Source organism: Sarcophilus harrisii, chromosome 4 (assembly GCF_902635505.1).
Source record: "Sarcophilus harrisii chromosome 4, mSarHar1.11, whole genome shotgun sequence".
Lineage (NCBI taxonomy): Eukaryota > Metazoa > Chordata > Mammalia > Dasyuromorphia > Dasyuridae > Sarcophilus > Sarcophilus harrisii.
The window spans coordinates 223,194,201-223,210,180 of record NC_045429.1 but is presented as its reverse complement, the minus strand read 5'-3'; the positions used below and the strand labels follow the sequence as shown (position 1 = coordinate 223,210,180).

General features: G+C 34.3%; 1 protein-coding gene across 2 annotated transcripts in view; it reads right to left on the bottom strand.

Moving 5' to 3' along the window:
• Window positions 1–15,980, bottom strand: part of CEP162 (centrosomal protein 162) — a 128,783-nt gene that overhangs the window by 49,650 nt on the left and 63,153 nt on the right. For both annotated transcript variants that reach the window (XM_023503096.2, XM_012549195.3), the window contains exons 10-13: window positions 6,551–6,727; window positions 5,701–5,782; window positions 2,097–2,379; window positions 334–607 (exon numbers count right to left, since the gene is read on the bottom strand). In XM_023503096.2, the coding sequence (XP_023358864.1) occupies window positions 334–607; window positions 2,097–2,379; window positions 5,701–5,782; window positions 6,551–6,727 (816 nt within the window). The remainder of the gene's footprint in view (window positions 1–333; window positions 608–2,096; window positions 2,380–5,700; window positions 5,783–6,550; window positions 6,728–15,980) is intronic.

The window sequence follows — 15,980 nt, the reverse complement described above, 5'->3', positions numbered from 1 at the left end:
GGTGACCCTGTTTCACAAATATTGTGCCAGCAAAGCTCAAGCTTATTGGAAGGGCTTCAGATATTGTTCCAACAATAGATAAGGCTACTTTTGTGTTACCATCTTTCCTAAAGTACAAAGGTGTTGGGTTGGGTGAATAAGGTGATAAATTCTTTGGTCATGATGACCCATTAAACAGAGAAAAATACAAAATTACACTCAGTATTGTGCAGTTCCTCATTCCTTCCAAAACCACCTTGTATTTTATTATATACTTGTTCATATGTACATTGTCTCTCCTGAAATAAATGTAAGTTTGTAAATACAAATAATTAAAGTATCATAACCTATTACCTTTTTGCCTGATTTTATATGGAGGGGATTTGGATTTTAAATTTTCCTTTTTCATAATCTCCTTTGATGTTTTCTTTTCAACAGTAGAAAAAGCTTTTATTGGTGAATATGATTTTCCATATCCTGAGCTTCTCACAGATGCATAGGGTCCACTCTGAGATTTTCTCTTTAGTAAAGGAGGTGTACTTCTTGTTTTCTTGGATGTTGTCTGTTTAGTGATAATAGGACTGATATCCTCTCCAGAGCTCAGTTGAGGTAACTGGGGTCTGATGGTCTGTACGAATAAGAATTTGAAAGGAGCACATATTACTCAAGCAATTAGAATTTAATTATAGGAGCAAGTGAAGTAAAACTATGGTTAAGTCACAATGATCATTAAAAGATGCATTTTTAAGAGAAGACAACCTGACAAGGACAAGAAAGAGTTCTCCAAGTACCCTATTAAACTCTTAATAGTCTTATCCATATTTACAAAGTAAGCCTTGCATAGAAAATCTCATTTTCACTGACCAACAAACAGAAATAGTGCATGGAAACTGGAGAAGCCTTAAATTTAACCTAACTAAACACCTTTTCTTTCCCTATTCAGCCTATTCAATGATACACCTCTGAAGTGCCCTATTCATATATTTCTGCAAGCCTTAACAAGAGTGAATAAGCCACAATGGAAACATAATTTTTCATATTTTATAAAACCTACATGGGTGAACACAGCATAAAAGATGCAAAATTGAATCAAAAATTGATTTCTGGTTTACAAATATAGAATAAGAATGATTATTAAATCTAATTTTGTTTACTAGTCAAATTCTTGTAACAGGGCCTGCCAACCCCCCTGCCAGCCTTGGACATCAAACAAGGCATGGCTCAGGTAATCAGAGGGTAGCCTTGCAAGGGTGAACAAGATGGCGCTGGGAGAAAGGGGGTCCCACCCTAAGGAGCAACATGGCAGTTCCCAGGAGAGGCGTGCCAGACCCTAGAGGGGAGAACCTTGAATATCCTTATTAGGAAAGGAATGCATACATCATATCTATGTGTAGCTTCCTGTAGAGAATCATATATCTACTATAGGCTAGGATATGATTATATATGAAATAGTAACTAGAAACAAACACCAAGATGATAAAAACATCTGCAGTCTGTAATAAATAGAGTCTCACACCACCCTGGCTCTCGCCACTCATTGCTCACAATCTTCGCCATTTCAGGTGGACAGGCAATGCTGGTCACATAAGGCCTGCTCTACTTGGGAGTTAAGACTGTGACCTCTAAAAAATTCTATGTCCAATTTTTTCAAATAAGCATTTGGCACATAATAAGCAGTATAGTCAGCCCATACTACTGATTAAAAGATTCTGTTAAACTCTAATATAAAGGACTTATTTTTGTACTCACCAAACTTACTTTCTAATAAATTCATTATTTGTTATGTTATTGTTTATTCTGGATTGGTGGTTCAGGAGTTTCAGCTATTTATGTAAATCAGAAGTTCAGAAATGGAAAGGATCTTTGGAGTTATTTAAGCTAAAAGACTTTACACATAAGAAAAGTAGGTGAAAACTAGAGGTGTTATACTCCTAGTCTAAATGACACAGATCACATAAGTAATCAGTAGCAGAGCTGGGATGTAAATCCATTCTTTCTGATTCTACAACCAGTATTTTTTCCAGGATAACAAGTACTGCAATTAAAATAAGCTATATTATTTGTAACTTCTATAATATTTCTGATTAAAAATTTTAATGATCTGAAATAATACTTACTTGGTTAATTTTATTATCATGAAGTAAAGGTGAAGAATCTTGATATAGTTTTTTTCTTAAAACATCAAGTTGCATTTTATCTATATGTTCTTCAGTAGAAGTCACTCTTGGCAAACTACTTTCATTAATTTTGTTTGTAGTCTTCTGCAAAAAATTCTTCTCATTCTTTTCTAAAAATTGGTCCAAATGCTGTTGCTGTTCCTGAGATATTACAGGTGGTTGTTTCTTAAGAGGTAGAGGGCTAACAAATTCAGTTGTCTTACTATCAATCAATTTTTTTGTGCTATAAAAAGATGAATACAATTTAATTTTTATTGACCTTTTTGAGATTGTTAGCTCGAGTCTTTTAACTTTATTACTTCTAAACATTTCTTTTAATGTAAGCACTTCAATACTATCATGTAATTATTTTTATTCATTCACTCTTTTTAGTTTTTCATTCAAAAACATGTTAGCCCACTTACGAGATTTGTACGTGGCATTACAATATAAAGAAATAATTTTACTTAGATCTATCTTTTTAATAATGACCCAAACTAACAAGATTTATATTATTTTATGTAAGAAAATATATATATATATGGATATATATATATATCCATTCTTTCCTTCAAAGTTAGCAAAAGATCCAAGTAGAAAGATAATTTTATAAACAGAAAAAATTATGTAATTTTTTAAAAAATTTGGGACATTAACTCTTTCTTAGTATCTTTTACCAGCTCATTATTATTCACAGCATGGTCTCTAACTGAGTAATTCTACAATATCTTGTCCTGAGTCCTCTTCTCCACACTCTTCTATCTCAGTAGCTCATTAGCTTCTATGGGTTTAACTATCATTTCTTTCTTTCTTTTTTTTTTTATTATAGTAACTTTTTATTGACAGAACCCATGCCAGGGTAATTTTTTTACAACATTATCCCTTGAACTCACTTCTGTTCCGATTTTTCCCTCCCACCCTCCACCCCCGCCCCTAGATGGTAAGCAGTCCTATATATGTTGAATATGTCCTAGTATATCCTAGATACAATGTATGTGTGCAGATCCAAACAGTTTTCTTGTTGCACAGGGAGAATTGGATTCAGAAGGTAGAAATAACCCAGGAAGAAAAACAAAAATGCAAACAATTTACATTCATTTCCCAGTGTTTTTTCTTTGGGTGTAGCTGCTTCTGTCCATCATTGATCAACTGAAACTGAATTAGGTCTCTTTGTCAAAGAACTCCACTTCCATCAGAATACATCTTCATACAGTATTGTTGTTGACGTATACAATGATCTCTTGGTTCTGCTCATTTCACTTAGCATCAGTTCATGTAATTCTCTCCAAGCCTCTCTGTATTCATCCTGCTGGTCATTTCTTACAGAACAATAATATTCCATAACATTCATATACCACAATTTACCCAACCATTCTCCAATTGATGGGCATCCATTCATTTTCCAGTTTCTAGCCACTACAAACAGGGCTGCCACAAACATTTTGGCACATACTGGTCCTTTTCCCTTCTTTAGTATCTCCTTGGGGTATAAGCCCAATAGAAACACTGCTGGATCAAAGGGTATGCACAGTTTGTTAAGTTTTTGGGCATAATTCCAGATTGCTCTCCAGAATGGTTGGATTCGTTCACAACTCCACCAACAATGTACCAGTGTCCCAGTTTTCCCACATCCCCTCCAACAATCATCATTATTTTTTCCTGTCATTTTAGCCAATCTGACAGGTGTGTAGTGGTATCTCAGAGTTGTCTTAATTTGCATTTCTCTGATTAATAATGATTTGGAACACTTTCATATGAGTGGTAATAATTTCAATTTCATCATCTGAAAATTGTCTGTTCATATCCTTTGACCATTTGCCAATTGGAGAATGGCTTGGTTTCTTATAAATTAGAGTCTAACTATCATTTCTAAGTAGATGACTCTCATACACATAATGTAGTCTCAGTCTCTCCCTTAAGCTTCATTCCATAACACTATTGCTGATCAGACATTTCAAGATGGATGTGTGCTCAATGTGTCTAAAACTGAACTCGCTCTTTCCCATTAAAACCTCCCATCTTCAAAACTTCCCTATTTCTGTTGAAGGTGCCACCATCTTTTCAGTCCATGATTCATAATCTCAACATCATGACTCCCTATAACTAGTTAGGTACTAAATCTTGCCATTCCTATGTTTACAACATCTCTTGCATTTTGCCCCTTCTGTCTGTCTATTACATAACTATTTTCTTTGGTTCAGACATTCATGACCTCTCTATAGATTATTGCAATTTCTTATTGGTCTTCATGTCTTAAGTGACTCACCACTCCAATCCATTCTATACCCTGCTGCCAAAGTAACTTTGTTGAAATCTGGAATTGACCATTTCCCCTATTTAACCAACTCCAGTGATCCTATTATCTTTAGAAAAGAATCTAAGTTCCTCTGTTTAGCTCTTAAAGTCATAAAAAAACCTGGTCCCAATCTACTTTTCCAGCCTCACTGAATATTTCCCTCTTTTTGCACATTGAAATTCAATTCAAATGGCCTTTTCTTTGTTCCTCATTCATAACACTCAATATTTTATATCTGTGCCTTTGTACTAGCCAATCTCCCATGCATGGCATGTACTCCTTCTAATCTGGTCCCCAAAGAGTTCCTCTCTCTTTTCATTAATTCATTAATATGTAGTTGAAGGGGTCAGCACCTGCCCTGGAGTCAGGAGGACCCGAGTACAACTCCCAGCTCAGACATTTAATAGTTACTAGCTGTGTGACCTAGGCAATTCACTTAACCCCCCGTTTCCCCCCCCCCCCAAAAAAAAAAGATGTAGTTGAGGCACCATCTTTATTGGCCTCCTCAGGTCCAAGTACCCTTTCTCCCAAACTATTTTGTATTTAACATTTTGTGTGTTTATGTTTGTATTTCTTAACTTTATGCTATATATTTTTATATTTGTGTGTACATTTATTAGTGCTATCTCCATGTGTTTTATATGCACTGTCTCCTCTATTAGAATGCAAACTCCTTATGAATAGGGATTTTTTTTTTTTTTGCCCTTGTTTCCTGTGTACCTAGCCTAATGCAAGCCACACAATGGAAATTTAATGAACATTTGCTGATTGATCAAAATTAAAGCAGTTACCAAAAAATTTTAATTTACCACAGTATATGATAGCATAAAATCTAAAAAACTTATTATTGTTATGAATCATTATCTCTGTATTTCAAAATGCTTTCATGCAATATGACACTGGAGTGAGTAAACATTTTAAATTTTTAAAATTTTCTATAGGAAAACAACATTTAGAAAATATCCAGAAATTTGATCATACATCAGATCTGTTATGGATATCCCAATTAAATATATTACTATTTAATTCTTGAACTGATTTAGGCTACTAATAAATAAACAAAATTCCAAATTACCATTTTTATCTTTATCCAGTGAGAATCAATTCCAGGAAATCAGAGCACATAAAAATCTAACTGATTTTGAACTTGATAATGCTAGCATAAAACAATAATAAATAAATGGAAATATTTTTAGATGAGAGTAAATTGCTTTATAATTGCCCAAGGCCTTTATTTTAAAAATAGAACATATATCAAGAAATTGCTACCTGACAGGCTGCCCAGCAAAACAGTTGCCAAGTAATGAATCCATTCTAATAGGCTTCATCAACTCCTCTACAGTATGCAGGTCTAGGAGAATAAAAGAATTATATGAAGTGTTAAAAATACAGATCAGTTCTGAGAAAATTAGAATCAAAATTACATTTTCTTCATATGGTCTGTCAGCATAATATAAACAATGCCCTACAACTTTAGAGACAGATGTCTTTCTACATCATAAACAGAACTTCCTTTTCTCTATAAATAAAAATCTGATCTATATACTGATGCAGATATATATACTGACCCTCTACAGGTCTGTTGATAAGTCATTTTTCAGTCATATCTGATCTTCTATGATCCCTATTTGGAATTTTCTTGGAAGAGATACTGAAGTGTTTTTCCCCATTTCCTTCTTCAGCTCATTTTACAGCTGAGGAACTGAGGCAAATGGGTTAAATTATTTGCCTAGTATCATACAGTTTAAGTAAGTATTTAAGGCTAGATTTTAACTCAGAAAAATGAGTCTTCCAGATTCTAGACTCAATGCTCTATCTACTGCATCACTTAGCTGCCCTATATCATGGGTTAAGAACATGTAAAAAAAGTAAATTCATTAATCAAAAAATTTTTAAACATTTAAAATTTTTTTTATTCAGTATATATTTTTAGAAATTGAAATTTTACTCCATTGATGATTGTAACTTTAGTTAAACCTATGATGCCTATCCTATAAAAACAAAGGGCTTCCATTGCTTAAAACTGTATTTCTATATGCTAGGAGCATAAATAAGAGGACTTCAAGTTTGTTCTACCAAATAAAGCAATAATCACATCACATTATTATTAACATTTTACCAGATTCAGAAGGAGAGATGTTTTTTGAACACTCCTCCATTTCCTGAGGAGCATCCTGCAACAAGCTCTTGCTACTCTCAATTTTTGGCTCATCTGTGTCTCCCAAAGACTGATCGATATGATGATAGGCATGATGCAGTGCTTCTAAGTCACTGTTGCTTTGTCCACAAGACATACCTGGTGGAAATATAATTGTAATTTTACTAGAAAGCTATTATAAACAGATTATCACCTGATATCTGTTGGGCGTTCAACATAGAATGATATTGAGTTATAGACAAGTTTACTTCAAGAAGATAGGTGATGAATTTATGTAGTTTTTAAATGTTATTTTCAATTTAATTCAAAAAGCATTTATTATGTCTAAAATGTGCCAATCTCTCATAACCCAAAATCCATTCTATAGTGTATGACAGCATTCACTTTTAAAATTTTCTAGGTACTAGAGAGATACAAATATAAAAATAAAAATAGTCCCTCTTGTAAAAATCTTATATTCTATTGAAGAAATAACCTATATAAGAAGAGACAGATAAATACTAGTAATTTACAAAGAGAGTGCTAACAGGTGGGAGATCACTTCATCATTGAGCATTTATTAAGTTGGAGTAGGCTTTGGGATAAGGAGTGGGGATACTGATACTGACTGACTCATTGTATATAATGAGGTTTTCTTGGCAAAGACAGTGGCTTTTCCTTTCTTCTAGTGCATTTTACAGGGCAGGAACTGAGGCAAAATAGGGGTAAGTGACTTGCTCAAGGTTACACAGATAGTAGTGTTTGAGGCCAGATTTAAACTTAGGGAAATGAGTCTTACTTACTTCAGGCCTAGCATTCTATCTACTGTACTAACTAGCTGTCCCCAAAGCCAACAGCACCCAATATTCCCAGGAGACCTCCTATCCAAGTACTAAACAGGTCCAACCCTGCTTAGTTTCTAGAGATCAGGAAGGTTCAGGGTGGTATGGCTATCTACACTAGTGATACAAAGAAAGATAAAAAAATGTGGTTTTGGCCTTCAAATTTTAGTTGCCCCTACAGCTTTTAATGGGGGAAGACAAAGAAAAAAAAATGCAGAGATGAAGGCGTTAGCAGGGAAGGGTACACTAGTGGAGGGAGGAAAGTGTAACAAAGTCAGGAATTTTTTTTTTTTTTTTAAAGTAGATTTGAGCTAAGTCTTGAAGGAAGCCTACAATGCATTAGTGTCCCAGTTTTCCCAGATCCCCTCCAACATTTGTCATTATCTTTTTCTGTCATCTTGGCCAATCTGAGATGTGAAATGATATCTCAAAGTTGTCTTAATTTGCATTAATCCAGAATGATTTAGATTATTTTTTTTCATATGAGTAGAAATGACTTCAATGTCATCATCTGAAAATAGTTCATATCCTTTGACCATTTATTAAAATAGGGGAATGGCTTGTATTCTTAGAAATTCAATTCTCTTTTTTTTTTTTTTTTGAGGTCAAATTTTTTTTTTTTTTTTATTTAATAGCCTTTTATTTACAGGATTTATACATGGGTAACTTTACAGCATTAACAATTGCCAAACCTCTTGTTCCAATTTTTCACCTCTTACCCCCCCCTCCCTAGATGGCAGGATGACCAGTAGATGTTAAATACATTAAAATATAAATTAGATACACAATAAGTATACATGACCAAAACATTATTTTGCTGTACAAAAAGAATCAGACTCTGAATTATTGTACAATTAGCTTGTGAAGGAAATCAAAAATGCATGTGTGCATAAATATAGGGATTGGGAATTTAATGTAATGGTTTTTAATCATCTCCCAGAGTTATTTTTCTGGGCATAGCTAGCTCAGTTCATTACTGCTCCATTAGAAATGATTTGGTTGATCTCGTTGCTGAGGATGGCCTGGTCCATCAGAACTGGTCATCATCTAGTATTGTTGTTGAAGTATATAATGATCTCCTGGTCCTGCTCATTTCACTCAGCATCAGTTCGTGTAAGTCTCTTCAGGCCTTTCTGAAATCATCCTGTTGGTCATTTCTTACAGAACAGTAATATTCCATAATTTTCATATACCACAATTTATTCAGCCATTCTCCAACTGATGGACATCCATTCAGTTTCCAGTTTCTAGCCACTACAAAAGGGCTGCCACAAACATTAGTGTACATACAGGTCCCTTTCCTTCTTTATAATCTCTTTGGGATATAATCCCAGTAGTAACACTGCTGGATCAAAGGGTATGCACAGTTTGATAACTTTTTGAGCATAGTTCCAAACTACTCTCCAAAATGGTTGGACCCGTTCACAACTCCACCAACAATGCATCAATGTCCCAGTTTTCCCGCATCCCCTCCAACAATCATCGTTATTTTTTCCTGTCATCTTAGCCAATCTGACAGGTGTGTAGTGCTATCTTAGAGTTGTCTTAATTTGCATTTCTCTGATTAATAATGACTTGGAGCATCTTTTCATATGACTAGAAATAGTTTCAATTTCTTCATCTGAGAATTGTCTGTTCATATCCGTTGACCATTTTTCAATTGGAGAATGGCTTGATTTTTTATAAATTAGAGTTAATTCTCTATATATTTTGGAAATGAGGCCTTTATCAGAACCTTTGACTGTAAAAATATTTTCCCAGTTTATTGCTTCCCTTCTAATCTTGTCTGCATTAGTTTTGTTTGTACAAAAACTTTTCAGTTTGGTATAATCGAAATTTTCTATTTTGTGATCAGTAATGATCTCTAGTTCTGCTTTGGTCATAAAGTCCTTCCCCTTCCACAGGTCTGAGAGGTAAACTATCCTGTGTTCCTCTAATTTATTAATAATTTCATTCTTTATGCCTAGGTCATGAACCCATTTTGACCTTATCTTGGTGTCGCGTTAAGTATGGATCAATGCCTAGTTTCTGCCATATTAGTTTCCAATTTTCCCAGCAATTTTTATCAAACAGTAAGTTCTTATCCCAAAAGCTGGGATCTTTGGGTTTGTCAAAGACTAGGTTGCTATATTTGTTGACTGTTTTGTCCCTTGAACCTAATCTATAGAAATTCAATTCTCTATATAAATGAGGTCTTTATCAGAAATGCCGATATAAAATTTTCCCGCCAGCTTTCTATTTCTTTTCTGCTCTTTGCTGCATGGTTTTGCTTGTACAAAAACTTTTTAATTTAATGTAATCAAAATTATCCATTTTGTATTTCTTAATGTTCTCCAGTTCTTCTTTGGCCATAAATTCCTTCCTTTTTCACCAAGATCTACTGATCTGAGAGATAGACTATCCCTTGTTCTCCTAATTTGCTTACAGTATCACCTTTTATATTTAAATCATGAACCTATTTCAAACTTATCATAGTAGAAGGTGTTTGTCAATATCTATTTTCTGCTATACTACTTGTGTATTTATTTGTAATTGTGTTCATTTAGTTCCTGGCTTTGTTTTGGGAGGTAGATTCCCAAACACTTTATGTTATCTACAGTTATTTTAAATGGGATTTCTCTTTCCATCTCTTGCTGTTGGACTTTGTTGGTAACATATATAAATACCAGTGATTAAATGTGGTTTTATTTTATATGCTGTAACTTTGCTGAAGTTGTTATTTCTAGTAGATTTTTAAGTGATTTTCTAGGATTCTCAAAGTATATCATCATATCACCTGAAGAGTGATAGTTTTGTTTCCTCATTATCTGCTCTAATTCCTTCAATTTCTTTTTCTTCTCTTACTATAAAAAGCTAACATCTATTTTGTTGGCTTTTTCATAAAACCAACTTTTAGTTTTGTTTATTAGGTCAATAATTTTCTTACTTTCAATTTTATTAATCTCTCCTTTTGTTTTTAATATTTCTAACTTGATATTTAATTGGGGTTTTAAAATTTGTCCTTTTTCATTTTTTTTAGTTGCATGCCCAAATCATTGATCTTCTCTTTCCCTATTTTACTTAAATATCTAATGATATAAAATTTCCCCAAGAATTTCTTTGACTGTATCCTATAATTTTTTTTTTATGTTGGTTTGTTATTATCATTCTTTTGGATGAAATTATTGTTTCTATGTTTTGTTGTTTTACCCTCTCATTCTTTAGGATTGGATTTTATTTAGTTTCCAATTATTTGTTGGTCTATTTTTCCATGGCTCTTTATTACATGTAATTTTTATTGCATCAAGATCTGAAAAAGATGCATGTACTATTTCTGTCTTTCTGCATTTGATTATAAGGTTTTTATGCCCTAGTACATGGTCAATTTTTGTGTAGGTGCCATATATCACTGAGAAAAAGGTATATTCCTTTCTATCCCCATTCAATTTTCTCCAAAGGTTTATCATACCTAACTTTTTAAAAATTCTATTCATCTGACATCTTTATTTTGTGGTTAGGTCCATCTAGGTCTGAAAGAGGGGTACTGAGATCTCCCACTACTATAATTTTGCTGTCTATTTCTTCTTACAACTCATTTAACTTCCTTAAGAATTTGGATGCTATATCACTTGATGAATATATATATTTAGTATTGATATTTCATTGTCTATGGCACCCTATTTAGCAAGATGTAGTTTCCTTCCTTATCTCTCTAAATTAGATCCATTTTTTGCTTTTGCTTGATCTGAGATCAGGATCACTACCCCTGCCTTTTTTTTTTTTTTTTTTTAAATTTCAGCTGAAGCATAATAGATTCTGCTCCAACCTTTACCTTTACTTTGATTATAACTCTCTGCTTCCAATGTGTTTCTTGTAAACAATATATAGTAGAATTCTGGCTTTTAATCCACTCTCTGCTATCCCTTTATTTTTTTATGAGAGTTTATCCCATTCCCATTCATAGTTAAGATTATTAATTCTGTATTTCCTGCCATCCTCATTTCCCCAGTTTATACTTTTCTCGCTCTTTCCCTTTCTCTCCTCACCAATGTTTTGCTTTTGACTACCACCTCTTTCAATCTGCCCTCTCTTTTTTCCAGCCCCCTTCCAATTCCTTTCCCTTTCTGCTTTTGCTTTTCTATTAACATCCTCTTTTCCTTTCCCCTTCTACTACCCTACAGGATGAGACAAATTTCTATACCAAACTAAGTATGTATGCCATTCCCACTTTGAGCCACTATCTGATGAGATTTAAGATTCAAACAACGCTCTTCCCCCTCTCTTCTTTCCTTCAACTATACTTTTGTGCCTCTTCAAGTGATATAATTATTTACTCCATTTTACCTCCCCCTTCCTATTCTCCCAGCACAATCCCTTTTCTAACCCTAATTTCTTTTTTCTATCATCAAACTAAAGTCAACTTATAACTACATCCTCTAAGTATACCCCTAACTGCTCTGACAAAGATTTTAAGAGTTACACATATCTTCTTCCCATATAGGGATGTAAACATTTTAACCTTTAAAATATATATATATATTTTTTTTCTTCCATTTACCTTTTTATGTATCTCTTGAGTCTTATATTTGGAGATCAAATAATTGAAAATCTCCTATTTCATTAAATGTCCATCTTTTCCTCTTTACTGGATCTATTTTCCAGATCAGTTGTTTTTCCAACTTCTACTTTTTCATTTTTAAAAAACTTTTGTTTGACTGATTATTGACTGCTTATTCAGTCATTCACTTCCATTTGTTCAATTTTTATTTTTAGTGAATTATTTTCTTCCTCTGGCTTTTTTAAAATCTCTTTTTGTATTTGGCCAATTGTACTTTTTACTTTTAATAGTGTTATTTTGTTCAATGGATTTCTCTTTCATTTTACCAATTCTATTTTTTAAGATGTTTTCTTCAGTATATTTTTTCCCCATTTTACCAAATTTACTTTTAAGACACCATTTTCTTCAATTTCTATGTCTACTTTTCCAAGGTATTGGGTTTTCCTCCCAAACTTTCATAACTTCTGCAATGCTCTCATTTCTTTCCCCCATTTTTCTCCTGTCTCTCGTTTAAAATCCTTTTTGAACTTTTCCAAGAGAGCATTTTGAAATGGAAACTAGTTCACATCCCCTTCTGAGGCATCGCCTGAGGTCATTTTGCCTTTGCTGTCCTCTTCTGAGTTTGTGTTTTGGTCTTCCCTGTCTCCACAGTAGCTCTCTAAGGGCAGAGCCTTTTTCATTTTTTAAAATCATTTTTAAAAGTTGAGTTCTGCTCCTAGAGCACAGGGGAGAGTGTTCTGAGCTTCCTCTGCTGGTTGACAGGGGCTTCTCATGATTGCACTAGGGCCAGTGCTGCAGGCTTCCCTTCTTCACTGAATGGCCTGGCCAAGTCCCACTACTATGCTGGGGTTCAAGGACTCACAGTTTGTATTCTGTAGTTGTGCTGGAGGACTCACAGCAGGTCTGCTTTTCTACTGACATTCTGAACAAGGACAGAGCAGCCAACACTGCTTTATTTTGTTTAACAATCTTTCACTAGATACCCCACACCAGGCCTCTTCGCCAAGCCTCTGTGCTGGCCACATGTCCCCCTGCCCAGTTGAGACAGACCTTTCCTGAAGTCCTTCTAAGATATCTTAAGCTGGAAAATTATTACATTCTGAACATTTGTGGGTCCTGTCACTCCAAAATTCATTCAGAGGCTTGATCTAGTGTTGTTTCTGAAGGAAGCTGGGAAAGAGCTCAGGCAATGTCCTGTTCAGTCTCCACCATCTTGGCTCCACTCCCAGAGATTTATGATTCATGTAAAATTCATCATAGGAATTCAAAGTGAAAGAGCTAGAGTTAAATGGGGCCTTGATTTCATCTAGGTCAACTACTTAAAAATTTTATATATTTAGAAACTGAAGCCCAGAGAGATTAAGTCACTTGCTTAAAGTCATACAGATTAAGTCAGTGGTAGGTGTGATTCAAATTCAATTCCCATTACTTCATGTTCAGTGTTCACAGTTTCAAATTAATTTTAAAATATGTATTTCAAAATGACTTCTCTGTCTTTCAATATAAATGTCAAATCTTTGGATCAAGCTCCCATGGTAAAATAGAAATATTGGATTCATATGTTATAGGTTTAGGTTCTAACCTGTGACCCACTGTGTTACCCTGGGAAAAGTCACCTTTCTGGGCCTCAGACTTAAGAAGGGACTACATTAGATGGCATGCTAACATTCCTCCAATTTATAGATGTGTTACCTTAGGAATATAGCCCATTTTTGGACAGTCAATATATATTGCTGGTAAACAGAGTAACCTCTCTATAGCAAGCAGAGAAAATATGAATAAATGTATTGGCATGTTCCTTATATGGTAGATATGTTATTATATAATGTTATATGATAGACTATCAGTAGTAAATGTAATGATCATAGAAATACTAACAACAAAATGATGGTAATAACCGCTGACATTTATATAATGTTTTAAGATTTATAAAACATTCACTCTAAGTGCATTAACTCACTCACTTCTCAAAAGAATTATGAAGTATTATCCCCATTTTACAGGAAAAAATGTTGAAAGATGGAGAGGTGAAATGATCAGTACAAAGTAATACTAGTGGGAAAGTTCTAAAAATAAGAACTGAACATAGGTCTCTCCTGACTCCATAGCAAGTGCTCTTTTTTCCACTATAATATGCGACATCACAAATCCTGCAAACATAAGCCAACCCTTAAAAGCAGGGGCCTGAGTCAATATGTTCTTAGTGTGAAAAGTACTAAAAGTTAGCAATTGGTTTTTGTAGTCACACATTAACTTAGTCAAAAAAGCCAAAGCTATAAATTTCAAAGATGGTACTACCACGAATCTATTTTAGCTCAAACACTATTCCTTTATTGATCCCTGTAGTTCTTGGCAGTCTCTCTTTATTGAAATAATTCTGTATTAACTTATATGTTCCTAATATTTACTTACATGAATACATGTAGAAATAAGGCTATTTTTTCCTCTTATTCCATGGCCATCCATATCTACTGCTTAATAAATGCTTGTTGGTAAGAACTGATGAAATATGTAGCATCTCTGGACATGGCTAACATGGAAATATTTCCCTTTCTTTGGAGATAGAAGAGGATAGAGGGAGAGAAAAAATGCTTGACAACTGAAAAGAAATGAAAAACAAATAGTTGTTAAATTGAATTGAATCTAGCTAAGCTATTATATTATATGAAAAAATATGCTGAGGCTATGTGTCTAAAAGAAAGTAGCACCTACTCCCTTTCCTTTTTAGAGTATTGTCTTTCATCTTTCAACAATCTGTTTTTTCTCAAGAACCAAGAAAGTTGATTGTAATGTTTTCTTCTCTAAAATATAATAGTTCTCTAGGAGCAGATTTCTTGCGGGGCTTCTGGAGGCAGTGTTAGTTTCAGTTCAGAGTAATAATCACCTCAAATGCAGCCAATTCAATCCTTTAATGTCTCTTCCAAAAATAGCACAGTTAGCTTTCTTTGAAGTCTATCTCTTCTTTCCTTGGTTCCAAGAGCTCCTGTTGCTAGTCCTTTGCTTCTTCCAGCTTCAGCCTTTCTTCTTCCGAATCCAAAAACCTCCAGCCCGCACAAAGGTGATATATATGGAATGAATTGACTCCTCCTCCCAGAGTGGGATTGTGGGTTCTCTGTGACTTGTGAATCTCCTCCACTGAATCCTCACTTGTGAATCTCCTGGACTTGTGAATCTCCTGGAGTGCCTATCAATTGCAGTGACTTAGCATCTTGTAAGAATCATAACATCTTCTGCTTTCTTTTGATTTTAGAACATAGGTTGTTGGTATTGCAAAAGTGAATCCTGAAAAGGTATCTACTACAACGTGGATAAAAGACAGACGATCAAAAGATTTATAATGGGTCACATCCATTTGCCAGATTTCATTGGGTCTCAAACCATGATGGTTCTTTCCTGGAGGCAGTATAGGAATGTAGAAAGGAAGGCAAGCTTTACAGGCTTTTTCTATGCTCCTAGCATCCTCTTTTGTTATCCCAAATTGTAAATGTAAAGCTCGAGCACCCTGATGGTATTTAGAATGAGATTCCTGAGCTTCCTGAAATAAAGGAGTACTGGCTAACATAGTTAAAAGGCTATCTGCCTTTGAATTGCCATCAAAAATAGGACCTGGAAGTCCACTATGTGAGTGGACATGCAAGATATAAATCTTACCTGGATGCTTTCTCACTTGCTCTTGAAGTTCCTTAAAGAGCTGATAAATATTAGAAGCTGCAAATTTTATTTGGGCTGTGGCAAGTCTTTGTACCATACCTATTGAATAGGCCCAGATATATTTATATCTCCTGGATAATAAGAACTAGCATGATTGCATATAATTCATTCTGCTGAGTGGACTGAAAAGGAGTTCTGACTACTTTCTTTATGGTTAAATCATGAGAGTATGCAGCACAAATATTTTGTTTGGATGCATCCGTAAAGATAGTTGGTCCTTTAAGAGGAACTTTAGAAACCTTTTCTTCAAAAATCCATTGCCAATTATATAATAGCTGGGTTATCTTTAATGGAGACCCATGTGCAACATTTGGAGCAGTGG